General features: G+C 41.9%; 2 protein-coding genes across 2 annotated transcripts in view; one reads left to right on the top strand and one right to left on the bottom strand.

Moving 5' to 3' along the window:
• LOC143281615 (tetratricopeptide repeat protein 8-like) overlaps positions 1 to 13,986 on the bottom strand; it is a 94,842-nt gene extending 80,856 nt beyond the window's left edge. The window contains exons 1-7 of the mRNA XM_076586863.1: positions 13,870 to 13,986; positions 12,784 to 12,968; positions 12,207 to 12,366; positions 11,295 to 11,429; positions 10,737 to 10,822; positions 9,470 to 9,668; positions 8,003 to 8,142 (exon numbers count right to left, since the gene is read on the bottom strand). Of these exons, the coding sequence (XP_076442978.1) occupies positions 8,003 to 8,142; positions 9,470 to 9,668; positions 10,737 to 10,822; positions 11,295 to 11,429; positions 12,207 to 12,366; positions 12,784 to 12,968; positions 13,870 to 13,986 (1,022 nt within the window). The remainder of the gene's footprint in view (positions 1 to 8,002; positions 8,143 to 9,469; positions 9,669 to 10,736; positions 10,823 to 11,294; positions 11,430 to 12,206; positions 12,367 to 12,783; positions 12,969 to 13,869) is intronic.
• Positions 13,987 to 14,133: 147 nt separating this feature from the next.
• On the top strand, positions 14,134 to 25,774 carry LOC143281614 (uncharacterized). Its single transcript, XM_076586862.1, has 13 exons — positions 14,134 to 14,272; positions 17,512 to 17,737; positions 18,504 to 18,611; positions 18,953 to 19,042; positions 19,441 to 19,568; positions 19,817 to 19,949; positions 21,058 to 21,249; positions 21,553 to 21,749; positions 22,096 to 22,222; positions 22,632 to 22,928; positions 23,410 to 23,532; positions 23,972 to 24,129; positions 24,777 to 25,774. Exons 1-13 carry the CDS (start codon positions 14,142 to 14,144, stop codon positions 24,913 to 24,915), a joined length of 2,049 nt encoding a protein of 682 aa, XP_076442977.1. The 5' UTR covers positions 14,134 to 14,141; the 3' UTR covers positions 24,916 to 25,774.
• Positions 25,775 to 27,199: the final 1,425 nt, after the last annotated feature.

The following is a 27,199-nucleotide window of genomic DNA, read 5'->3' as shown; positions in this document are numbered from 1 at the left end:
GGAGAGGGGGAGAGGGGATGGGGGCGGGGTGGGGGTGTCAAACGACGGAGGTGGAGGAAGCAGGACAAGGGGAATGCTGGAGGATGGTAAAACTAGCTGGTCCTGAAGCACTATCAATCACACTGTAGATCTGATTCTGCTGATGGGTGACACCATGCAATGCACTACTGAGTGCACACACACCTGTCATGTCATGCAATGTGGTGTATATCAGCACTTGCATCACTACAGCACACACTCTCTCTCTCTCTCTCTCTCTCTCTCTCTCTCTCTCTCCACCCCCTCTCATGCACACCCACACACACACAACCACACACCTAACACCAACAATGCACACACACACACACACACACACACACAAACTCTACTCTCCCCTTCTCTCTCTCTCTCTCTAGCACACAGACACACACATATGCACAGACACAGACACAGACACACACACACTTCAAGGGCTGAAAATATATGAGCAGGCAGCATATCACTATCAGGCAGTGACAGGTGTGCCGGAGATCCTGCTGAGATAACATCCAGGGAACCAAGGAAGGAAGGAGCAGGGGGATGGGTGTGACTCTGTGTGTGTGTGTGTGTGTGTGTGTGTGTGTGTGTGTGTGTGTGTGCCCCTGTGTGTGTGTGCCTCTGTGTGTGTGTGCCTGTGTGTGTGTGTGTGTGCCCCTGTGTGTGTGTGTGAGTGTGTGTGTGTGTGTGAGTGTGAGTGTGTGTGTGTGTGTCTGTGTGTGTGCCTCTGCGTGCGTAGGTGGGAGCATGGGAGGGTGGGTGTGTATCCTGCGCTGTGCTGTATGTGTGGGTGAGTGGGTGGTTCTGTATCCTGTGCTGTGCTGTGTGGGTGGGTGGGTGTGTATCCTGCGCTGTGCTGTATGTGTGGGTGAGTGGGTGGTTTGTGTCCTGTGCTGTGCAGTGCTGTGTTGTGTGTGTGTGTGTGTGTGGTGGGTGGGTGGGGGTATCCTGTGCTGTGCTGTGCGGGTGGGTGTGGTGGGTGGATGTGTATCCTGTGCTGTGCGGTGTGGGTGGGTGGGTGTGGTGGGTGGATGTGTATCCTGTGCTGTGCTGTGCTGTGCGGGTGGGTGTGGTGGGTGGATGTGTATCCTGTGCTGTGCTGTGTGGGTGGGTGGGTGTGGTGGGTGGATGTGTATCCTGTGCTGTGCTGTGCTGTGTGGGTGGGTGGGTGTGGTGGGTGGATGTGTACCCTGTGCTGTGCTGTGCTGTGTGGGTGGGTGGGTGTGGTGGGTGGATGTGTATCCTGTGCTGTGCTGTGCTGTGTGAGTGGGTGTGGTGGGTGGATGTGTATCCTGTGCTGTGCTGTGCTGTGTGGGTGGGTGGGTGTGGTGGGTGGATGTGTATCCTGTGCTGTGCTGTGTGGATGGGTGTGGTGGGTGGATGTGTATCCTGTGCTGTGCTGTTCTGTGTGGGTGTGGTGGGTGGATGTGTATCCTGTGCTGTGCTGTTCTGTGTGGGTGTGGTGGGTAGATGTGTATCCTGTGCTGTGCTGTGTGGGTGGGTGTGGTGGGTGGATGTGTATCCTGTGCTGTGCTGTGTGGGTGGGTGGGTGTGGTGGGTGGATGTGTATCCTGTGCTGTGCTGTGTGGGTGGGTGGGTGTGGTGGGTGGATGTGTACCCTGTGCTGTGCTGTGCTGTGTGGGTGGGTGGGTGTGGTGGGTGGATGTGTATCCTGTGCTGTGCTGTGCTGTGTGAGTGGGTGTGGTGGGTGGATGTGTATCCTGTGCTGTGCTGTGCTGTGCTGTGTGGGTGGGTGGGTGTGGTGGGTGGATGTGTATCCTGTGCTGTGCTGTGTGGGAGGGTGGATGTGTATCCTGTGCTGTGCTGTTCTGTGTGGGTGTGGTGGGTAGATGTGTATCCTGTGCTGTGCTGTGCTGTGTGGGTGTGGTGGGTGGATGTGTAACCTGTGCTGTGCTGTGCTGTGTGGGTGGGTGTGGTGGGTGGATGTGTAACCTGTGCTGTGCTGTGCTGTGTGGGTGTGGTGGGTGGATGTGTATCCTGTGCTGTGCTGTGCTGTGCTGGGTGTGGTGGGTGGATGTGTAACCTGTGCTGTGCTGTGCTGTGTGGGTGGGTGTGGTGGGTGGATGTGTATCCTGTGCTGTGCTGTGCTGTGTGGGTGGGTGGGTGTGGTGGGTGGATGTGTATCCTGTGCTGTGCTGTTCTGTGTGGGTGTGGTGGGTGGATGTGTATCCTGTGCTGTGCTGTGTGGGTGGGTGGGTGTGGTGGGTGGATGTGTATCCTGTGCTGTGCTGTGTGGGTGGGTGGATGTGTATCCTGTGCTGTGCTGTTCTGTGTGGGTGTGGTGGGTAGATGTGTATCCTGTGCTGTGCTGTGTGGGTGGGTGTGGTGGGTGGATGTGTATCCTGTGCTGTGCTGTGCTGTGCGGGTGGGTGTGGTGGGTGGATGTGTATCCTGTGCTGTGCTGTGTGGGTGGGTGGGTGTGGTGGGTGGATGTGTATCCTGTGCTGTGCTGTGCTGTGTGGGTGGGTGGGTGTGGTGGGTGGATGTGTACCCTGTGCTGTGCTGTGCTGTGTGGGTGGGTGGGTGTGGTGGGTGGATGTGTATCCTGTGCTGTGCTGTGCTGTGTGAGTGGGTGTGGTGGGTGGATGTGTATCCTGTGCTGTGCTGTGCTGTGTGGGTGGGTGGGTGTGGTGGGTGGATGTGTATCCTGTGCTGTGCTGTGTGGATGGGTGTGGTGGGTGGATGTGTATCCTGTGCTGTGCTGTTCTGTGTGGGTGTGGTGGGTGGATGTGTATCCTGTGCTGTGCTGTTCTGTGTGGGTGTGGTGGGTAGATGTGTATCCTGTGCTGTGCTGTGTGGGTGGGTGTGGTGGGTGGATGTGTATCCTGTGCTGTGCTGTGTGGGTGGGTGTTGTGGGTGGATGTGTATCCTGTGCTGTGCTGTGCTGTGTGGGTGTGGTGGGTAGATGTGTAACCTGTGCTGTGCTGTGTGGGTGGATGTGGTGGGTGGATGTGTACCCTGTGCTGTGCTGTATGAGTGGGTGGGTGGGTGGTTGTGTGTCCTGTCTTGTGCAGTTCTGTGTGGGTGGGTGGGCGGGTAGGGGGTGTGTGTCTTGTGCCATGCTCTGTGTGGGCGGGCGGCTAGGTGGCTGGGTGTGTATCTTGTGCTGTGCTGTGCTGGGTGGGTGGGGGTGTGTGTCCTGTGCTGTGCTGGGTGTGTGTGGGTGTGTGTGCGTCCTGTGCTGTGCTGTGCTGGGTGTGTGTGTGTGTGTGTGTGTCCTGTGCTGTGCTGTGCTGTGCTGGGTGGGTGGGTGTGGGTGTGTGTCCTGTGCTGTGCTGTGCTGTGCTGGGTGGGTGGGTGGGGGGTGTGTCCTGTGCTGTGCTCTGTGCTCTGTGTGGGCGGGTGGCTGGGTGTGTATCCTGTGCTGTGCTGTGCTGGGTGGGTGTGGGTGTGTGGTCTGTGCTGTGCTGTGCTGTGCTGGGTGTGTGGGGGTGTGTGTCCTGTGCTGTGCTGTGCTGGGTGGGTGTGGGTGTGTGTCCTGTGCTGTGCTGTGCTGGGTGGGTGTGGGTGTGTGGTCTGTGCTGTGCTGTGCTGTGCTGGGTGGGTGGGGGTGTGTGTCCTGTGCTGTGCTCTGTGCTGTGTGTGTGTGTGTGTGTGTGTGTGTGTGTGTGTGTGTGTGTGTGTGCGCGCGCGCATGTGCCATGTGCTGTGCTGTGCTGTGTGTGTGTTTTGTGTGCACTCGTGTATGGGATTGTGTGCATGCATGCATATGACAAATTAGTAATCACATACACACACACTCTCTCTCTCTCTCAAATACATACATGCATTCTGACGCACATGCAAGTACACATGCACTCTCTCTCTCTCTCTTTCTCTCATTCTCTCTCTCTCTCCGCCTCACTAACCATGCTTGAAATAATTTCTGCTCAGTTTGGTAATACATTTCCGTATGCAGTAAAGATTACAGTCTAAATCAGGAATTACATAAACTTCCTGTAAAGAGTTAATTCTACTGAAACATGTGTTTTTTGTTTGCCAGCTGCTGCAGCAGAAATGAAACACATGTGTGCATCTCTGCATCCTATGCCCACAGAGAAATCCTCTCTCTCTCTCCCTCTCTCTCTCTCTCTCTTGTGCATACCCACACACCTACAAACATATAGTGACATTCTCTATCTCTCTCAATCCTACACACACACACACACACACACACACACACACACACACATGCAGTCACACTCACACATATACACTCACACACATGTACACACACATTCTCTGTCTGTCTCCCTCACACACACACACACACACACACACACACACACACATATGCAGTCACACTCACACACAGACACTCACACACATGTACACACACATTCTCTGTCTGCCTGTCTGTCTCCCTCACACACACACACACACACACAGAATTTTTTCTTCTTCTTTTTTTTTTTTTTTTTTTTTTGGTCATGTACCACTTAAAATGGGGAAAAAACAGTTAAACCAAAAACAACCGAACAAAAAAGAACAACTACAACTACTACTACTACTACTACTATCACATACACACACACACACACACACACACACACACACACACACACAATCAAATGTGTGTGCTTATCAATATATTTACACTTTTCTATTACCTTTACGGAAAACAGATATAGTAACCTGCAATATTTCGTTTTAACTTGAACAGATGTTATTATTTGTCAGCTGGTGCTGTAACAACACTCTGAAACAAACATTCACACTTGTTGCATCTACAGAAACATTCTCTCTCTCTCTCTCTCTCTCTCTCTCCCTCTCTCTCTTTCACACACACACACACACACACACACACACACACACTCACAGACACACACACACACACAAAGAGACACACACACACACACACTCTGAAACAAACATTCACACTTGTTGCATCTACAGAAACATCTTCTCTCTCTCTCTCTCTCTCTCTCTCTCTCTCCCTCTCTCACTCTTTCACACACACACACACACACACACACAAACACACACATACATATGCACACATACAAACACACACATCGCCACAGAGACTGTCTTTCTCTCCACCTCTCACTTTCCTAACTATTCCACACTACATTTGCCAAGCCCCATGTATCTACATAATCACAGCAACATCACTTCCAAACACTCAGACAGAGAAAAAAATCAAATTAAAAGACTTTTTTTTTTTTTTTGTTGTTGTTTCAATTGTCATTTAAGTCATGTTTTTCTTGCTACGCTGGTGTGGCACTGTGCCGTTTGCATGCTGACAACACTGACATGTTGCTGCTGGGGCCAGTCAGGGTCAGAACCATGTGCACTTGAAAAACATGCTGTTTGTTCGGCAAAATTGTTTAATTGTGTGTTTATTCTCAAACTGTGACCAATTTCAAGTGTGTAAGTGTGCTTCCTTTTCCTTGAAAAAAAAAAATCTGGAATAAGGAAGAGGCCCTGAGTAATATGTTATTTCCACATCATCAACAACCATCTACCTGAAGATCTTGTCATCAGCCCCATCCACATGTAATATGCAGCTTCTGTTCTTCTTCTTCTTCTTCTGCGTTCGTGGGCTGCAACTCCCACGTTCACTCGTATATACACGAGTGGGCTTTTACGTGTATGACCGTTTTTAACCCGCCATATTGGCAGCCATACTCCGCTTTCGGGGGTGTGCATGCTGGGTATGTTCTTGTTTCCATAACCCACCGAACGCTGACATGGATTACAGGATCTTTAACGGGTGTATTTGATCTTCTGCTTGCTGTATACACACGAAGGGGGTTCAGGCACTAAGCAGGTCTGCACATATGTTGACCTGGGAGATCGTAAAAATCTCCACCCTTTACCCACCAGGCGCCGTCACTGAGATTCGAACCTGGAACCCTCAGATTGAAAGCCCAACGCTTTAACCATTCGGCTATTGCGCCCGTCTGCAGCTTCTGTTCAAATGCGTGTGTGTGCGTGTGTGTGCGTGTGTGTGTGTGGGTGTGAGAGAGAGAGAGAGAGAGAGAGAGAGATTTTGTGTGTGTGTGTGTGTGTGTGCAGTGCATGCATGTGTGAGTATGCACAAGTTTTTATATATTGATATGCACTTGTATGTATCCTAATTTCTACTGTCTTTGTGTTTGTGTATGATTTTTTTTATTTATGTTCGTATCTTGTTATGTACTATCCCCCCCAATATTCTTTTGTGACCCCAGTACACTTGGTAATAAAGACATATTCTATTCTATTCTATTCTATTAAGCATGCTGCTTACTTTTTAAAAAATACAAGTTTTGAATAAGGGAAGAGACCCAATGTAATATATTACTATCACATCCCCCTTGTACTGCCCAAGACAAACATTTTTGCACACTCTCTGTCTCTCTCTTAAATTTACTCTATTCATAAAATGTCCCACATTCTAAACTTTAAAAGTTTAATGTTTCCTTTAGTAATGATTTTTGTCTTTGCCTCTGTAATACAAAAATATGAAAGATAAAATATGATATAAATATAAAAATATATCTAAAGAAATAATATAATACACTGTATAATAAAATTATTATGATGCTGTATAATATTATAATGCTGTATATGCTTTGTTTTTGCAGTGTGTGTTGGTGACATACAGAGACTGATTGCTATGTTCAGTGAAAACACTGAATCAAATTCACTAAAAACCAATATTTGTTTCTGAATCAAGTCCCTTCAAACTTATAAACCTGTGCCTACAGTGACAGAAAAGATACCTTTTATTTCTTCTCTTTAAAAAAAAATTCCTGGTTTGGTTATAACACCTGTTGTATGTAAAATCAATTATCTGTCTCCATTCAGTCACTTTCAGACTTATTTATGGGCTGCAGCTCACATCCATATATTCGTAACATCAGGTTTCAACATGCATGACCATTTTCACTGGCCATTCAGATAAACTTAGTACTCTGATTTTGAGAATGGTGGATCCTGGGTATGTTTATGTTTCCATTGTTCACAGGACACTGACATGGACCACAGGATCTGAACATGCATGACTATTAGGCCTTGTGCATACAAATAAACACAAAGGAAATCAGGTCTGTATATCTATTGCTGACCCCAAAGTACGGAAAAAAATTTTTCTTAAAATATCCGTCTGTACATCACAATGTGGTGCAAGGATTCTTATCACAGATTTCATAACAGTGTTTACAGCTAACTGTGTGGCCAATACCAGTTACGCCCTTCAATATAAAACAGTCACCAAAGAAAAGCACAGATGATATTCAGCTGCCAGCAATAGTGAACAAGGAAATGTAATGTAATATTACTTTACATAACATACAGTGATGATAGCAAAGCTTTCCTCAGCTGCTGATTTTCAGCATGACAGTATGCGTGACTTTTGAGGAGTTTAATTCAGTGCATGAAGTGTCTGTGGTAAGATGAACCCTTTTCCTGCTTGCACTGCTAATGCTGCACACTGCTCTTCAGTCTTATTGTTTTCTATCTTTGTTTCAGCATTTCATTGCAGCTGGTGAGCAAAATGCAAAGGTGCTTTCAGCACATCATAAGGAGAAGTATCGGCAATAAGCCACAGCTGTTAAAGTGCTATCTAAGCCACATGGGTCCAATTCTAAGAAAGACTCAAAAACCCCCAAAAATCAATACCACCCTAATACATATTCTGATAGCTGCTAACTTTAGGAGCAAAAGAATGTTCAAGATGTCACCATCTCAAGACTGGCAGTGACATGTTGTATTCTTTCTTTTTGATACAGCTCAGACAATGACACAGGCCATACCAAGGCTACAATCATACAGCACAACAGCCCGACCAGGCACACAGGCACAGTTATAACTGTATTCAAGCAATTAAACTTTGGCCAGTGCATGTTTTCTTTTTACCTCAGAATTAAAACCCCTTGACTTATCCTCACCCATAACCCTCCAGACAACACTGACGGGATTAAAACTGGAGACTCTCAGACAGAAACTCTTAACGCTCTGACCATTCAGCTCTCGCACTCATCCACACAGACCAGCATACCGATAGAACTTCAAGGCCACCTCTGGCTGGTCAGTGTAGAAGTGGTGGGTGGCGATACAGGCAATGGCCTCCACGTGCATGTTGTCAAAATGCAGCACGTCCTTGTAGAACTTGACCGCATTGTCCATCTCTGTCAGACCCTGCAGCCATATACACACACACACTGACAGTTTAAATCACATGGATGGCAAAGGGAAAGGATTAACTACCTGATTTAACAACACTCTGCAGACAAACACACACACACACAAACACACACACACACACACTCTCACAGAGGCATTTAGTGTTCCAGATAATTAATTCAGATGAACAAAGAAAAAGAACCATTTACTAGCACTGAATATATGTAAAAAAAAAAATCTATAAAGTCAATCTCATTATTATCAATGCTTTCGTTTAAAAAATCCACCAAACACTGATATTATAATGACACGTGTAAGCAAGGATTTTCTTTTTATAGCAGAGAAGATTCACAATACCTTATTTCAGTGAATAATATCAAAAAGGTTTCCAACTTTTATCTCAAGAGCTAGTCTGAATAAAGAAATCTACACTGTTTGTGTACTAACATCACCTTGCCGATGATGTCATGTGAAGAGTGGTAAATAACAAATACAGTTGTGGTTAAGGTGTAAGAAGCTTAAGTTATGCAATACTGTACACTACATATCAGTGAAGTATTTGAACAACCTCAGTTCAAATCTGCACAAGCATTTGCCCCTTCTGCTGATGAAGTCTCCTACGCAATTATGATCTTCAGTTTCTGGCCATGAATGTACCCTAGGAAATCAAGGAAACTGATCAAAAGTTTTCGTTACTGAGCAAACAAGATTTTAGTGACATGTTCATTTGGTCAATAAACAGAATTGAAAATCTTTTTAAAAATCATCCTCAGTCTTTCATATCAATCATTATTCTCTTTGAATATCATTTATGCCAAGTATTTAATGCCACAGTGAAAAGTTAAAGACCCAAAGTGTCAAACATGATTTGATCAAACACACACACACACGTAAGAGACCCCCAAGGCTTGGTACTCCAAGGGAGAAAACTTTTACACAAAAACACAAAAGAACAGAGATGGTGTTAATCTATACAGGTCATTCACAAGCACTGTATAGTCTTAAAATACCCCAAACCCAGACCTTTAAAAAGCTAAAATAGGGTAAAAGGATTAAAACCAAGAAAAAAATTTCCCTTGTCTTTTCTGTATGTGCAGTATATCCAGTGAAACGAAGACAGCGCCAACAAATAAAAATCTTACAAATAAAGGTGAAGGCAGAATCATCTATAAGCAAAATAAAGGCAAAATAACCTTTAAACAAGAATGCAGAATATTCTATAAATGTACAAGCAAACGTCAACCCTGCAGCTGTGCACATGCAGGCGCTACGCAAGCAGGTAACAAAACCACATCAAAACATTTCATGCCCACACACCAACACAAAAGCACACAGAACTCACCTCATAGATGCGAGCGATGCCAGTGAGCAGTGTGGTTTCCCCAGGGAATTTCTCCAGGCCCTCTTTGTAGGTCTCCACGGCAGTGAGGGGCTGGTCCAGACGCACATACACCTTGCCCAGGTAGAGAAAGGTGTCCACCACCTCCTGCTGTTTGATGGCCGACTTGAGCTGCTTCTCCGCATCACGGTACATCCCAAGCCTGTCCACCAGTGAATTTTGGATCTGAGGTCTGGCTTTTTTTTTTACTCAAGAAATGCGGTACACCCAATACTCAACACAATGGTGCATCTCCCTCTCTATCTCTCTCTGTATATGTATACGTGTGTGTGTGTGTGTGTGTGTGTGTGTGTGTGTTAAATAGAAAGTTTCAGGGTTTGTTAACATGCACCTCTTATACAGAAGCATTGTGGCAGAACTGGTCGAGTGTTGGACTTCTGATCTGGTGTTCTCCAATTACCAAGGACTGAGGCCTTGTTTCAATTTGGCTGTTGTGTCCTAGAGAAAGGCACTCTACTCTGGTTTAACATCTTTTTTTTTTTTTTAACTCTAATTTGGTTTTAACTTAAACCTTTTATTCACCTGCATGCTAGCTGAAATGTTAAAGAGCAGTAACTCAAAGGTGTGTGCCTTTTAACAGCAGTTTCCATTCTTGTTTGCTGTTGAATATTTCATGCTCATTGATTCATTTTGATGTCCGTTCAGTCAAAATGTACACAAAAAATTCTTAAAGAGTGAAATGCTGGACCTTCAGGTAAAAATAAATACCAAGTACTCAAACTAAAACTTTAAAGATGTGAATGACACTTTCAAATTTTGTACTTTTATATTTACTCATGAGGATAGGAATTAGTGGAAAGGAAATCCAAATGAAACCATTAAGTTGGGAGACAGAGAAAATGCAAGCAACATGTAGTTTGGTTCCATATACATATCTCGACATCTCTCTCTCTCTCTCTTACATATATATATATATATATATATATATATATATATATATATATATATATATATATATATATATATATATATATCGATATATATTGGGGGGTGGGGAGGTGAGTGTGGGTGTGTATTCCCTCTCATACAAAATGAAATGATGCATCAAAGTTATGGACACAGATTATGATGTTTGCAAATATGCTGAGGTGCACAATGCCTAACACACACACACACACACACACACACACACACACACACATATATATATATATATATATATACAGAGACACACATATACACACAACGGAGACTTATAGTCAGAACTGACCTGTAGTAACACTTGGCCAGCTGTACTTTCCACCACCAGTCCTTGAACTGATTGGACTCTGTTGCCAGGGCTGCCAGCTCCAGGGCCTGTCCAGCACTATTATTATTCTTACTGAGAATATTCTTTTGTGACTGTCTTCAGTTAGAGACCAAACTTCAAGCACTTTACAAACACAGTCATTTACACAACACGCTGCCCACCTGGGTAGAGCCAACTGACATTATTCATTTCCTGTGTCATTGAGTTAGGCTTCACTTTATCTCATCTTATATTGTTGTTTTTCTTCTTCTTTTTTTTTCTCTTTTTTTTTCAGGCTGTCAAACAGGGAAGACAACTCTATACTCTGAGCAGAGACATCAGTTTCAGAAACAAGCTTGTAATTCAAATTAAAAAAATATGTTAATCTTATGCTGTGCAATATGCACATCTGTCAGCGATTCTTTTGTTCTCTCTTCAAAGAGAATACCTTCAGTACTGTATCACAATCAACGAACTAAAAATATTTATGGAAGAAAAGAAAAGAAAAAATCAATTACAGCAGATGAAAAATACACTCACGTTCCTGATGTCATTTTCATGGTGGAAGATGTACTCAAAGAGTGCTTTGGCCAAGTTGGGTCGAGCAGCATACTTGGAGAAGTTGAGACGTGCCAGGTTGATAAACGGACCGTCTGGTGTCGACAACATGGAGGCCTGTATATGATAAAGGAAAAAACAACAACAGACTAGCATGCTGTCATATAGTATAAGTATCTACATTCACTCATGCACTAAACAAATGAACAGTATAGTCAGTTGGTGTGAATTATCATCCAATTTTCTTCAAACTGCCTTTTATTTTTCAATGAACAAAAAAAACGTCTATCATTTAGTCACTGCCTGCCAGCAGATCTTCACATAAATGTTCTGCACACCAGCAGTGAGATGTCACAAGTCTTGTCTGCCCACTCCTAGGTATAGTTTATGTTGTGACAGGTGTAAATGGTGTTTGGAATGAATGCTGCTGATTTACTAAGCTATATCAGACACAGGAAAAAAGCCCAGTCAGTCTTCTCGAGTGTTGAAGACCAGTCTCCTCAAGGAACAAAGGCCTAATTTTGTATTGCTACTGAATGAACAAATCTTCTGTAAAAATTCAAATGGCAATCAGCAATTGTATGTAGGCAACATAAACATGTGATGTCACCCATGTATTTGCTTCTGATAGGAATACGGATTTTAAGAAACAACATTATTTCTTTTTTAAAACCATGCAGATTGTAATTCTTTATCGCTTTTACCCTGGCACAGTGTTTTAGATTTCCTGTTTTAAGCAATCATTACTGACAACAACAAAAAAGGAGGACAAGTGGGGCGCATTTTCACTATTCTGTCAAAATTCATCTCTTCAGTGCAGTCTATTCACAATAGAGCCAGACTCTCTCAATGGTAATAGAAAAGAAAATGATTTCGGAGGGGGGGAAAGCTTACAGTTCCCAGTCGCACGTATCGTCCAGAAGAGCTGGTGACAGGCCTGGCAGTGTGTGCAGTACGTGGGGTGCGAATGGCTTGCTCCATGGTACCTGGTCGTCCACCCTGGGTACCAGGCCGCACAAAGCCACTTAGTGGTCGACCTGACTGACTTGTGGGTCTGTGCACAGAATACACTTGCAAATTTTCTCATTTCCTGCCACTGAAATAATTACTTTGCCTTTGAAACATCAAACCTAAACTACCGACTAAAGCAGTAAAGGGCAAACATTAATGCTAATACTGTGTGATAATCATGTATGTTGAAAATATACCATCCAAAACATCAACATCTGACAAACTCAATAATCAGACATCAAGTCAGAACATCAAATTGATCAATTTTCGTTTTCTTTTCTTACTTTATCAAGACATATGGATTACAATTCACAAGCTTAATATTTCGTAAGCATGCTATCATAAAAATGTTAAGAAATAAAAAGATGTGAAAAAACAACAACAACAAAAAACAACAAAACAGCCAGTGACAAAAAAACCAAAAACAACATACACAACAAAGAATCAAACAAAAACTGACCTGACGCCTTGGGTAGGCCCACTCTGACTACTGGTTCCAGGCTTGCGCAGCGAGGTTCCAGGTCTGGCCACATTGGCAATGGCATTGTCATCCATCAACATCTCCGCTATCCCTTCCTCATCCACATCTACCTCATCCACATAGACCTGGGCTGTCAGGGCACGTGTCTTCAGGGTCCATGCCGCCTGGGTACAGATACAAAAAATAGGCAGTCAGATTGTACAATATCAGCTATCATGTGTGTGCAGATGGCAAATAATGATTCCTTTCTCAATCTCAGGCTTCTAATTGTACATAAGTAGGGAAGGATAGATCATTATATATTATGCATACATATGGTATTAACATTTTTTCCTCATGTTAAGTTTATATAACAACATACTACAATTATAACATTTTTCATTACAATAGCAATTTTCCAGTTATTATCACACAAAAAAATGTGCCATACATGCCTAAAAGAAGCAAAGAAATATTTGTTCATTGAACTGAACTTGGTACACTTTATCTGTAAGTGCAAATGTATGCATATTTCCTTATCAATATTTACAATTCCTCTTTCCTGACCTGTTTAATTAAAAAAAATAACGTCTTGACTTTTAGAACAGTTAACTTTAGTTTCCTTGAAACTGGTGTTTTAGAAATGTGTTTGATCAATGTTAGTTTTGTCACACACACACACACACACACACACTTGAGAACCTGCAATGTTGACAAAACTCTTTCTGCTAAACCAATCAAATAAATGGTTATTACTAGTCTAAAAGTAAAACCACATTACTTTAGTTTTTCCTCTTGTCAGTGGAACTACATGTTCCCCTGGCTTTTGAGTTGTTTTCAATAGTTGTTTCTTCCCACCTGAGAACTTTTTTTCTGTCAGCTCTGCAGGGATTAACCTACAGAGTATCAAAAAAACAAACATATACTTTTTGGATACTATACGAAGAAAATGAAGAACTTTAGCTGCTTGGTACTCAGTAATCACACAGACAAGTTGAAGACAAAACCATATCTTCCCGTTGAAAATCTTTGACAACCTATGTGAAGCGGGATAAGGAATTCGCATGACGCTTTACAAAAAAGTACCTGGTCATAGGGGTTCTTCTCCAGAAGTTTTGTGCAGATATCAGCACTCTCCTTGAACTTTCTTCGTCTAAAATAGCTGAAGGCAAGAAAGAGAGGATCCATGTTCTCGGTTGTCATAAACTATTTTGCTTTTGTTGGTAAGAGTGGCTTCCCCTGTGTTCTGGTTCATGTGTTCTTTCCTATGATTGGAGAATGGTTGTCAAGAGAGCCAATAGCAAGAGGGCTACTGAGTTGATTATTTGTTATTGCAATTATCTCCCTTGATACACAAGATGTCTGCTTCAATTAAAACCGGCTTTATTGTTGGTTTCATTTATGTTTTTATGTCTATCAGCAACCATGCCAGTTGTGATGAACATTCAATTGGTTCTAAATTTGAAGCTGAAAAGATTCAAAGGAAAAAGTATGTGTTTCACTGTTTGGTTGCAATCAAACACTGTATCAAGAGAAAAGCGCAGCACTATATTTGTCATTTATTTATTTTCATTTTCCTCTTCGTTGTTAAACTTCACCCTTAGTTGGGGGATGGCGTTAACTGAGTACTTTACCCTTTGCAGAAGTCCTTCCAATGATGTTTCACCATACAGTACTGGCTGGGCATTAACTCCATGCATGAAAAGTTTCTCCTTAACTCCCGTCGTCTTTGTTGGTTGAATGAATTGATGTTCAAACTTCTACTGCCACATATTACTCGTGTCATCAGTTCTTCCATACTGTCTGGTTGTTTACCTGAAAGCTTTAAATCTGCTGTTGTACGTCCACTCATCAAGAAACCATCTTTGGATCATAATTGTTTGAAAACTTACCGACCAGTCTCAAATCTGTCATTTTTATCAAAATTGCTGGAAAAGATTATATTGTCTCAGCTCTTAGTCTTAGTTTCAGTTTCAGTTTCAGTAGCTCAAGGAGGCGTCACTGCATTCGGACATATCCATATACGCTACACCACATCTGTCTAGCAGATGCCTGACCAGCAGCGTAACCCAACGCGCTTAGTCAGGCCTTGAGGAAAAAAAAAAGGTGAATAAATAATAGATAAGTTTACACAAATGAATAAATAAATAAATAAAGTCTTAGCTCATCTGGAACAAAACAGTTTACTTAATTCTTACCAGTCAGCTTATAAATGTGGTTATAGCTGCTAAATGGCCCTTCTTAGAATAGTGAATTATTTGTTTTCTGGATTTGATGAGGATAAGATATCTGTTCTCTCTCTCTTAGACTTGTCAGCAGCTTTTGACACTGTCGACCACTGTATCCTCTTGAACAGACTTAAAACTTCCATTGGTATTCATGACACTGCACTAGCATGGATTACGTCTTACCTGTCAGATCGCACATAGAAAGTGTGTGTAAATGGTAGATACTCTAGTGTGTCTGCCTTAAATTTAAAATATATGTCCCACAGGTGTCCGTCCTAGGTCCCGTTCTTTTCATGCTGTATGCGGCTCCTGTGTCGGATGTAATTAGTCATCATGGGATAGCACATGAGAGCTTTGCTGATGACACTCGACTTTATCAGTCAGCTTTCATAGCTGAATTTGATGCACTGGTGACTCAAACACGGGAGTGCATTGCTGGCCTAAAAGACTGGATGACTTGATAAGCTGAAACTAAATGATGATAAGACTGAATTTATGATAGCCTGTCTAAAGAAGTTTCGTCATCATCCTTCCTTTCCTGATTCTGTTCTGATCAGTAGCACACCTGTTTCACTTTCTCCTTCTGTTCGCAGTCTTGGTGTTATCCAAGACCAGTCTCTTTCCTTTCAACAGCACATTTCGAATATCTGTAAAGTTGCCTAATTAGAACTGCATAGAATCAGTTCTGTCTGCCACTATCTCTCAACTGATGCAACCAAGACACTTGTATGCGCTCTGGTTCTCTCAAGATTGGATTACTGCAACTCTTTTGGCTGGCCTTCCCAAATATCTGTTAGACAGACTTCAACAAATTCAGAATAATGCTGCCAGACTCATTTGCAGAACTTCTAAATTTGACCATGTTTCTCCTCTCCTTCAGTCTCTCCACTGGTTGCCTGTTTTTGATCAAATAGAGTGTAAGCTATCCACTCTGACCTTTTCTGCAGTCAACGCATCTGGCCCCAAGTATCTTTCTGAACTCTTCCATATCTATACTCCGTCATGCCAGGTCCGTTCTTCCTCTGATACTCGACTTCTCAGGATACCTCACGTCAGAAGTAAGACCTATGGACACAGATCGTTTTCTTTTCAATTGCCAAAGATGTGGAACAAGCTCCCTGATAGCCTCCATCATTCTGATTCCCATGCATCTTTTAAATCTCATCTGTGTGTGTGTGTGTGTCAATCACATTTTGGTGTGTGTATGTAACATCGATGTATTGTGTTATGTAAACAAAAGTGTTTTCTAAAGCACCGAGAACAGATTTCTGGATAGTGTGCTATATAAGTATCCATTATTATTATTATTATTAACTCACTGCATCACTAATTATCAGTAGGGAATTATTCAGGTGTGTTTCTGCACCAAATTCTCCTCTCTCTTGCTCACTCTCTGAGCACATGTATGTTTGACAGAAAGTGGAAGGGAAAACAAAACACTAGCTACTCCTGACACAAAGCACTGGATCATGGAACATCATGCTCTCACTTGGCTTATTAATGACACATTGACACCAGTCTTTTTTTTTCTTCTTTTTTTCTCAATGCTTGACTGATCGCGTTGGGTTACACTGCTGGTCAGGTATCTGCTTAGCAGATGTGGTGTAGAGCATATGGATTTGTCCAAACGCAATGACGCCTCCTTGAGTAACTGAACTGAACTAAACTGACATCTTATGCAGGCATTCTGTTCTTTGTTTCTAGATCAAAATCTGCTCTGCTTTGTAAAGCAACACATTCCCAATCAATCTGGATTATCACTTTTTCATGGTAATTTTCTCAGGTTTTTTTTTAATTTTTTTTTTTTTTTTTTAATTGTTGTTGTTTTTTTGTTTGTTTGTTTGTTTTGTTTTGTTTTGGTTTTGTTGTTTTTGTTTTTTTCATAATTTACAAGATGTTTTATCATCTGCACAGCTTTTAACCCAAAGTGGGGGATGGGCAATTACAAGGTAGTTTACAGTAAGTTGTTAACTTTACTCTTAACTGCTTTCTGTGTCAGTCTGTCATATAAGACAGCTACCAGAAGACACAGATACAGTCATCAACACTATGGGTGTTTGTTTTGTTTTTTTGTTATAGGGGTATGTATGTTTGTAGTTGAAAATAAGTACACAGCATGCTTAATTTTGGAGTTGACCTTGGTGAGCGTTAAAAGGCATTGTGATATATGTTATGATAAAGACTTTTTGTTTGATGTCTCTTGTTCTTCACAGTGAAAAATGTTAAGAATCTTTCATTTTTCACAAAATAATTTTTTTTTAAATACCTGTATGGCTGTAGACAAAGAAAAGCAGTTTGTAGCAAATGACTTTGTAGTCAAACATAAATCTGTTTATTTTGCATTGCTTTGTGTGTATGTAAGTGAATGTATGTTCATCCTTTGTCCAACAAGAAAAATGGAATGAAAAAAGAAAAGAATAGATAAGAAATATGAATAATTTATAGATCATATAGATCAGTTTGGAGAAATCACTTTCTTCACAAACTGTCATCCTTACAGATGCCACTATAACCTGAAAGTGCAGTGGCACACTGACATCGGCAGCTCACCTTTTGCTTCCACCCCACTCATAGCTGATGTAAATGGGGATGGGATGCTGGAGGTTGTGGCAGTACCCTTCAGCGAAACAATCACAGTGCTGGAAGGGAGCAGCGGGAAGGCTCTGCCCTCCTCACATTGGCCTCTTCACAACCTAGACACTACTTTCCATGCCAGCCCTCTGCAGGTGGGTGACCGGCTAGTGTCACTGTCACTCTTGTTCAATTCTCCAGTCAGTTTTTTTTTTGTTTTTTTTTTATAATAAATTTAATCCCAGCGTTATATTTGGTTGGCTGCAACAGCTAGATCAGTAGATGTGAACCAGAACTACCTATAGGCTTACTTCATGAACAGTAGATGTGACATGCTAACCACTGAACATGATCGCACTTTCTCTTAGATATAAAAAAAAAAAAACAACCACCACCAGCTAACTATTGTTTAGTCTTGATACTTCTTCCACTTCTTCTCATTCATCAGATGGACACCCCAGTCAAGATGTCAGGTTGTCCATGCACAAAGCGTGGTTGTGTTGTACTGCCGTTATGCGTCACGGAGGCCCAGTACATCCATCTTCAGCATTGTTTGTTTTTGTCCCCTTCTTGTCAGTGGAAATGTCTCCACCAAGTGGAGGCCAAGAGCTTGGCTTTGACAGAGACTGTTTGAAATGCATGCCTTGGGAGCATTTTATAGAGCAGTGAGACCACGACAGCCTTAGGAAGCCATTTCCAAGTACTATTCATATCATAAATTATACAACAAAATTATTCTTTCATTATGATCCACTGTGTCTTTTTTGCTGGGTTGTTAGTATTGCTGTTTCTCAGAGGGTAATAATCTTTTTATTTTTTTTTTAATTCTAGTCACCAGTTTGATGACAAATTATGCATGTTCTTGATGTATTCATCAGTTTTTAAGAAATGTGTAATGTAATATTTGTGTGCTTTTTTCAGTATGACATTGATGGAAATGGTGTTCTGGACATTCTTCTTGTCAGCTCATCAGGGGAGATTATGTTCTACCGTCATGATGGACTTATGCTCAATCAATTTTTATATCAGGTAATTGATAGTTTTGTATACTTGTGTAAATTTTCATGAACAGCTTTTTGTTTACTTAGACTAAATTAGAGCTTACTTTTGGATCATAGTATATTATTTGCTTCATGAGATTTAATATGAATGTGTGTGTGTGTGTGTGTGTGTGTGTGTGTGTGTGTGTGCGTGTGTGTTTGCTCATCTATAATTATGGACTTGCCAGTTGAATACTGAATATGTCATTAATTTCTGAATGTTTGAGTCTCTGTGTGTGTGTGTGTGTGTGTGTGTGTTCGCGCATTGATGTTTATGTGTATAATGTATATCATCATATGTGTATCTATGTCATTTATGTCTGCTTACAGCTTCCCAAAGCATATGTATTGAGATACTGGCATCAGCGTGCTATCACTGTTCCATTTGAAGATATCACCAAATATGTCTCAGAGACAGGGGTAAGTTTGAACTGACTGTGATACATTGTATGTCTGTGTGTTGATGTATTAATGTAAGTGCATATGCATGAGCATCATGTGTGTGTGTGTGTGTGTGTGTGTGTGTGTGTGTGTGTGTGTGTTGTGGTGTTCTCAAGTCTTGACCATATTCAGGAAAAAAGTATTAAAGGTATATGTTGTAACTGATTACTGAAGCTAAATAAATCCTGTTCTTTCCATAATTTTATTTTAGTTTTAGTTTGGATGGTTTTCTGTTTTCCCTTTCTTCCAATCCTCTCATCCCTATACACATTCCCCATCATTGGTCCTGCAGCTTGCAAAAAGGGAATCTGAAAGGTAAAGCTGTTTCACCTGTGAAATAGATATGTGCACCTCACAGGTCAGGGTGTCATTTGCAGGGCCCTGATCACTTGGGTGTGGATGTACATGTCTTTGCCTCTCCTGTCCTGGTTGATGTGAACAGAGATGGTGTGATGGAGGAGCTGGTTGTACCCACCACCTACATGTTTGTGGAGGAAGATTATGAGTAAGTGCTGGCTCTGAACTAATGATCAGATCCAGGTGTTCTGTGTTGTGTGGTTGTGTTTTGATCATGTGCCTGTGATGTTTTAATGCAGTTGTGCTTTTCTCATCTTACCTTGTTGATTTTTACATTCAGTTCATAACATTGTTACCTTATTTTTTGTGATTGATTGTCTTTACATGGAAGATTGCCACATAACAAGCTTATTGATGTTCTAAATCATATATGTACTTGATTTCTGTACTGTGCAGCTTACCACCACAGAATGCGAACAAGTATTTGGTGGGTGGGATAAGCATTGTCAACTTGACAGCACTGTATGAGTCCAGAATCCATCACAGAAATGCTACAGTGTCTGCCTCCTTCTACTTAGAACTGACTCAGGTATCTTTCCTTCTTTGCTCAGGTTGAGAATAAATCTACCACTTCCATTTCTTCTTCTTCTGTGTTTGTGGGCTGCGACTCACACATTTACTTGTATACATAAGTGGGCTTTTATGTGTATGACTGTTTTTTTCCCTGCCATGTAGACAGTCATACTCCGTTTTCAGTGGGGGGTGCATGCCGGGTGTGTTCTTGTTTCCATTATCCACCGAACGCTGACTTGGATTACAAGATCTTTAACGTGCGTATTTCATCTTCGGCATGCGTATGCACAAGAAGTGGGTTCGGGAACTAGCAGGTCTGCACATCTGTTGACCTGTGAGATCAGAAATGTCTCCACCCTTTACCCACCCGGTGCCGTGACAGGGATTTGAACCTGGTACCTTCAGATTGAGTGCCCAACGTTTTAACCACTTGGCTGTTGCGCCCATCACACTTCCATTTGAAACTGACATCCATGCCACGTTTGTCTCTTCTACCCTTTGCTGTTACTGTGTATATTTGTGTGTATGTGCGTGTGCATGTGTGTATGGGTAAGTGTGTTTAAGAATGAAATACTGGATTGCTGTTAGATTTTGACTGTACACCTTTCAGATTATCTTAGCCTGCCCAGTGTTTAAACTTGCAAACTTTGGTTTGATGGTTTTGGTACACTTCTGAAGTTCTGTTGATCTTCATATTCTTCTTTCCCTTTTCCAGTACACAGTAAAGATTGTTGATCAAAATTTATATTGAAGAAAATGTGGGTTTTTTTGATGACATACTGGAAAAGAACTGCTCCATTTTTCCAACCAAGGCATACAGTTACTTCATAAATCATGTGAAGCTTGATCTTGTAAAGAATATGAGCAATTAACACATGGTGGCAAGCCACCAAACCATAATCTGCAATGGGCCTGAACTTTTGTGGACAACACAATTGTTAGCTTTTTAAAAAAATTTTTTTTTAAGGAATTGTTATATTTCTAAAGCATATATGTATATAAGTATCAAGAAACAAATTCAACAATCTAATGTCCTTTTGATTAAAAGAACAACAGCAAAAAGATTTTAAAAAGCATTAACAACTGAAAGGAGAAATGTTCATGTCTTTAAATGGTTTTCTCAGGTTTTGTCAGACTTCCCGGCCTTCAACCTGTTTTCACCGACGGTGGTGGATCTGGATGGTGATGGGAGTGAACTGGAGGTGGTGGTGGGGCTGTCGACGGGCAGTGTCCATGCCTTCACCCCCTCCGTTTTCAGGCAGGCAGGCACACAGCGCCCCTCCTTTCCTCTGTCCTTCAACACCGTGCATGGACAGGTACTGTGCTTTTCTGTTGAGTGAATTGTTCTTTAGTGTTCTGTCTCCCTGTTCAGTCTCTTGCATTTTGTATGCTTGCGTGTGTGTGTACATATGTACATATATGTAAATGCATATGTACTTGGAAGATTTTTCACAACGGTCTACACAGGCATTTTTTTATGTATGTGGCTTGTATTAGATTTACACACCAATGTGAGGATATTGTGAATCCTAATAATACAATAGTGTGTGTGTAAACAGCATACTTTTACCATACTATTTCTTGCTGAAAAAGAAGCTTTTGTTTTCTTTTTCTTTCAGGTGACTGTGACTGATGTTGACAATGATGGCCGCCTGGAGCTAATTGCAATCGATGTGAGTGGCAATGTCCTGTGTTTCCGTGGTGACGGTTCAACAGTTTGGACGTCAGAGATCTCAGGCTCTAGCAGCCCAGGTTCTCGTATCGCAGACACCAACAGAGATGGCATCCTGGATGTCATTGTGCCCACAAATGAAGGGTGAGTATGAACCAGTGTTCCATTGACTCGGATGCATGAGTTGTGTTTGCGTGCATGCTTATGTGCATACTCATCCTTGCACAGTCGCAAATAAACACGCTCCCTCAAGCTTGCAGTCACGCACACACATGCAAGCATACACACACACACACACACTCTGCTCATGTGAATATGATCTGCATCACATCAGTGACACACACACACGCACACACAACCAAAAAAAACACCCCAGGTCCCCCCAAAAAAAACCACTGATTATATCCTGTTCCTTTACAGTGACATTTAGGTGTTGAATGTCACAAAGGGAACGGAAACAAAATTAGATGATAACATTTTTTTCTACCAGTGACATCTACGTGCTGAATGGCACCAACGGAGCATTGTTACCCAAGTGGCCAGTGAAGACAGGGAAACGTGTGGCAGCCAACGTGTTAGTTACTCACTTTCGAACAACCAGGGGACCTCCAGACATTGTAAGATTTCTCCTGGTTCTTTCTGTCCTTTGTGATATACTAGTCCTTCAAAAATTATACCTTCATAATCTTTAGGGAAATATTGTGTGATCATAATTGGAAGTTGGTATTTTGGGAGCTGGGATGAGGGGGGAATCCATTGATATTAAGAACAAGAACTGTGTTGAAGTGATGTTTCTTTTCTTGTTCTGTTGTGTTATCATTAGAAAATAACACATGTACAGTTATGATTCAAATCTACAACCTCTCATTGAGGTGAAGTTTTATTCAAAACTGCATTGACTGTGGAATCCGTTGCTGATGAAGTGCTAAAGTAGTTTCTTGAGAGAATTCAGGAACTCTGGAAAGCTGCTTCAATAACCCAAACTGATCAGTTTGCAGACATGCAGTACAGTTCTTCTGTCTGCAGGTGTTTGTAGCAGATGATGGCAGCCTGTACATCATTGCCGGCGACCATTCGTGTGAAACACATATCACACTGGAAGAATCTTCCTTGGTGGAGGTGCTGTCACATGATCTGTTGCCATGGAGACAGGGCTTGGAGCTGCTGGTGTCCACCAAGGATGGCAGCATCATCTGCCTGGGGTCTGTGTTAGAAAACTCTGTAGAGAATCTGATTGAAGACTCCAAGAGGAAGAACATACTATTCACTGCCTGGCCTGGCTCTACGAAAACTGCCAATGACTTCAGCTTTACTGACTTGAAGGTAAAACAAGTGAAAGATTTGATAAAAGATGAACAAATAAAAAGTCATGGATAAATGTGTGGGTTTTTTTGGTGTGTTGTTGTTGTTGTTGTTTTGGGGGGGATCTCACTCCTTTTCATGCTGTCATGTTTTTAAGGAAAACAGAGATTTTAGCAGAGTAAATTGTAAAAAAAGAAGACTGGCCAGCTGTCTGTATCACAGTTAAGTTTAAACATAAAAGCAATAATTTGTAAATTGTAGATAAATCAATCTCTGTTGGTTGATTGAGATTTTTAGATTTTGTGTGTGTGTAGTAATAATAGTAGTGGTAGTAATAGGTGTTGTTGTAGTAGTAGACTTCAGTATTTCTGTACTTTAAGTGATTGTGTGTAGAGTGAGTGTAAGTGCATGAGTATGTGTGAAGACCCCTGAAAGGAGGAGGTATCATGAGATGACTGTTAGCACCCTATTTGAGGATCACACAATGTCCTTACTGTTCCAGCCCCAGCTGTACATTGCAGCCAAAACAAGGGACCAGGGGGAAATCACGGGCAGTTCTTTTCTTCTGGAGTTTGAGATAGCTGATCGATCCAAACCTCATCAGCAACAAAAATATGATCTTGTGGTCAGTAACTCTCTTCTGAGAGATACGTATTGTGAGCATGTGTGATCTTGGTTCTGTATGTGTGTGTGTGTGTGTGTGTGTGTGTGTGTGTTGCATGTCATGTTCTGGCTTATTTTATCTTCAGCTTCATACCACCTATACTTTCTAGCTTAATTTATCTTCAGCTTTACACCATTTATACTAAGATCCCCTCTATCTCTCTTTGGTTCACACACACACACACACGCATGCACACGCACGCATGCACGCACACACGCACGCACACCACAACACAACACACACATCACACACACACTCAGCATAGTCATCTTGCTTCTTTGATTTTTTCACATTTAGCATCAGTTTGTTCATCCTCTTGTTTTTTTTTCATGAGGGTTGTGATGTTTTCTTCCCTGACTGATTGGCTCTGCGTTGAAATCAATTTGCGCTGTGATTTCAGGTATACTATGGCCGTCACATGTTAGGCCGACAGCAGTATAGCAAGCCAGGACAATATCAGCTGACAGTGCCCACCTGGTCGGAGCCAGGGACAGGTCATGTGACTGTGGTTCTGACCAATCAGCAGGGAATAGTGGCCACTGACTCCATGTCATTTAGGTGGGGGCCCGTGTGCTATGTGTGTAATGTGATAGTCAGTAGTTCCTGTTGATATGATTGTTGTCATTATTGACATGACATGGTACTGAATGCCACCATCAGTATATTCAGTATATTCTGAGTATGGCTGGAGTTTAGAAGTGATGAAATTATGTTAGCCTATTTTCTCTATTTCAAAGAAAGACATATTTGTTTCAGAATGGGACAAAAACTAAAATTTTGTTTATTTATTTATTTATTGTTTTCGTTTTTTGTTTTTGCCACATTGATGTGTTGGCATAGTGAATTATTCTCCTGAACTCCCCAGTACACAGCCACACTAAAACTCATTCTTTCTCAATTGATGTCAGCAGCAGTATTCCATTATAATTACATTACATGACCTTCAGTGAAACAATCACGAATAAAACTATTTGGCTTTGTCATTTGTTTTTCCACCAAAGAAACTGGTTCTGTTCGGTAATCATGAAGTATGTGCAGATTCAGTTTCAGCTTGGGATTTTCGTTCAAACAGGATGAGTTGGTTTTGAAGTCTATTTGACAAATGATTATTTTACCTTGACCAATGATTGTGATTACTGTATCTATTTTTCTTACTTTATTGTGTTTTAAAATTAAGGAGAAAATAAATGACTGTGTGTCTGCAGGTTCAATCAGCTGATACTGCAAGACATTCAGTGGTTGGTTCTGGCACCATTCCTTGCCATGGTGATTATTCTGCTTGTCAGTCACGGCTTCCCCGCAAAAGATCTGCTTCCAGTTACTTTGCCTGGCAAGACAAAATAAGATGCTGACTCTGTGTCTATGTCTGTGTGCATGTGTGTATGTGTGTTTGTTTGTGTATCTATAATTATTAAATTGTAATGTGCCAATGTAAGAAAGACATAAGACAGTTTCTGAAAGGCAAAAATGAGTGCAAAGGAAAAGTTGATTTCTGTATGTATGAGAAAGATGTATCAATGAAATAAATCCGAGTGTAAAATAGTATAAGCACATTCAGAGGGATTCAGTTAACGCAAGGCTGGACAATGTGAGAATCTGATCTCCACAAGCTTCTGCATTAAACTCGTGTCAGGCTGACTCCATTATGTGCCAGATGGAATGGTCTGTGAATGCCTGCAAAGTGTGTGTGGGCGTAAGTATGAGCGTTGGTTTCAGTTGTGTTTACAAACATGTACGTTTCAGTGCAATGTACAGATCTCAAGGAGAGACTGTTGCTGTGTATGATGACAGAAAAAGAGGATGTTCGTAAGACTGCAGCCAGAAAATGAGCATCAGTTTTTGTTGGCTATGCCTGAGGGACAAAATGCAATGACATGTTGAAAGAATGAATGAATGATGCACTCTTCATAATTTTATTACATTCAGTTTCTGTGCATGTTTGTGTTTGTTTATGAGTTTATATGCAGTTTTGTCAGCATGGACATGTGGGAATTTTTCCACGTGTGTGTGTGTGTATGCACATTTGTGATCTAGTTATTTTTCCATTCCTTCTTCCCATCTGTTTCTGACTGATGTCATCAATGAAGTTTCATATGTTTTATGATTTGTTAAATATATGTACTGTGTACTGAATTGAACTGAATCTGACTATGTGTAATGTATTTGTGTATGCTGATGCACTTTGCTTAATAAAACCAAGGGGAAAAGATTTGCAAACTGTCGTGTATCTTTTTTGTATGTTGAAGGTCAACCCAACAGCATTGAAGATACTGTTAGTGGCAGATATATGAATTATCTAACATTAAAAACAAACAATCACTTTGCCTAAATGGTAGGATTTTTTTTTTCTGACTGATGGCTTCACAGATGATCATGTGTATTTGTATATGCATGTATTTCCCCCTGCCTGATGAGCCATTTCAGGTGCGTTTTTCCCACATCTACTTCAAGGAGGAATGTGACAGAATGATCATGATGCTCATCTGCCAATACAGTGTTTGTGAGGGTGTGGGTTTGATACCCAGCCTAGCCCTTTCTCCCAAGTTTGACTGGAAAATTGAACTGAGCGTCTAGTCATTCAGATGAGACGATAAACTGAGATCCCATGTGCAGCATGCTCTTGGCACACTGAAAACAACACACGGCAACAAAAGTGTCATCTTCAGGCAAATATATTTTTTGTGAGTTTTTTTTTTTTTTTTTTTAATACTTACTTTACTTTTTCCTTCCGCTTGTACTGGTGGGCGTCGCGGGGAATTACAGTTGTCTGTCTGCAGCAAGGCGAGTGGCCTGGAAGAGGGACATCTCGTGGGCTCTGAGGGTGTCTGCCACTGAGTTGCTCCAGCGCCGTCTTGGTCTTCCTCTGGCTCTCCAGCCAGAGCATTTGGTGTTGTATGCCCGAAGAGCTGGTTGGTTCAGAGGCATACGTGTGAGGTGTCCAAACCACTTGATCCTCAGTTGTTCTATGTGTTGTAGTACTAGTTTTGTTCCTACCATGTCTCGTATCACCTCATTCCTGATCTTGTCTCTCCTGGTCTTGTTCACTGCTTTTCTCAAGCATTTCAATTCACAGGTGACCAGTTTTCTCTCGAGGGCTTTTGTTAAGGACCATGTCTGGCACTGGTATGTGAGCATTGGTAGGTAAATGACGTTGATGAGTTTCACCTTGGTGCTCATGGGGATGCTGGGATGTTTCAAGAGAGGGGCAAGTTGGTAGCTGACTGCGTTGGCTTTCTGGCATCTGGTCTCTATTTCTCTATCTAATTTGCTGCTTTCAGTGAAGATGCTGCCCAGGTACTTGAATTCGCTTGCTTGCTTCAACTGGGTTCCATTGATGCTGATGTCCATTTTTTCTGGTCTCCTACTGACGGTCATGACCTCGGTCTTACTGACGCTGATCTTCATGTTGTAGTTCTCGCAGCTTGTGTTGAGCTGATCTGTGTGTTCTTGTAGCTGTGTCTTGTCGTTGTTCATCATTGCCTGGTCATCGGCAAACATGAGTTCATTGAGTGCCTCAGGGTCTGGGTTGGCCTCCTTTGTAATCTGGTCCATGTAGATCACGAAGAGCAGAGGGGAGAGATTGCAGCCCTGCCTAACACCCGATGTTACTGGAAACCAGTCAGATGTT

Source organism: Babylonia areolata, chromosome 4 (genome assembly GCF_041734735.1).
Source record: "Babylonia areolata isolate BAREFJ2019XMU chromosome 4, ASM4173473v1, whole genome shotgun sequence".
NCBI lineage: Eukaryota > Metazoa > Mollusca > Gastropoda > Neogastropoda > Buccinidae > Babylonia > Babylonia areolata.
Note: the sequence above shows the minus strand (reverse complement) of the source record. Positions and strands in the feature narration are given on the sequence as shown.

Excerpts from the sequence above, each read along its gene's own strand:
- LOC143281614 (XM_076586862.1), top strand. The coding sequence starts at position 14,142 with ATGTCTGCTTCAATTAAAACCGGCTTTATTGTTGGTTTCATTTATGTT. Across the intron at positions 19,043-19,440 it reads AATATGTCTCAGAGACAGGG|GGCCCTGATCACTTGGGTGT; the intron begins GTAAGTTTGAAC and ends TGTCATTTGCAG. Across the intron at positions 24,130-24,776 it reads ACTGACTCCATGTCATTTAG|GTTCAATCAGCTGATACTGC; the intron begins GTGGGGGCCCGT and ends GTGTGTCTGCAG.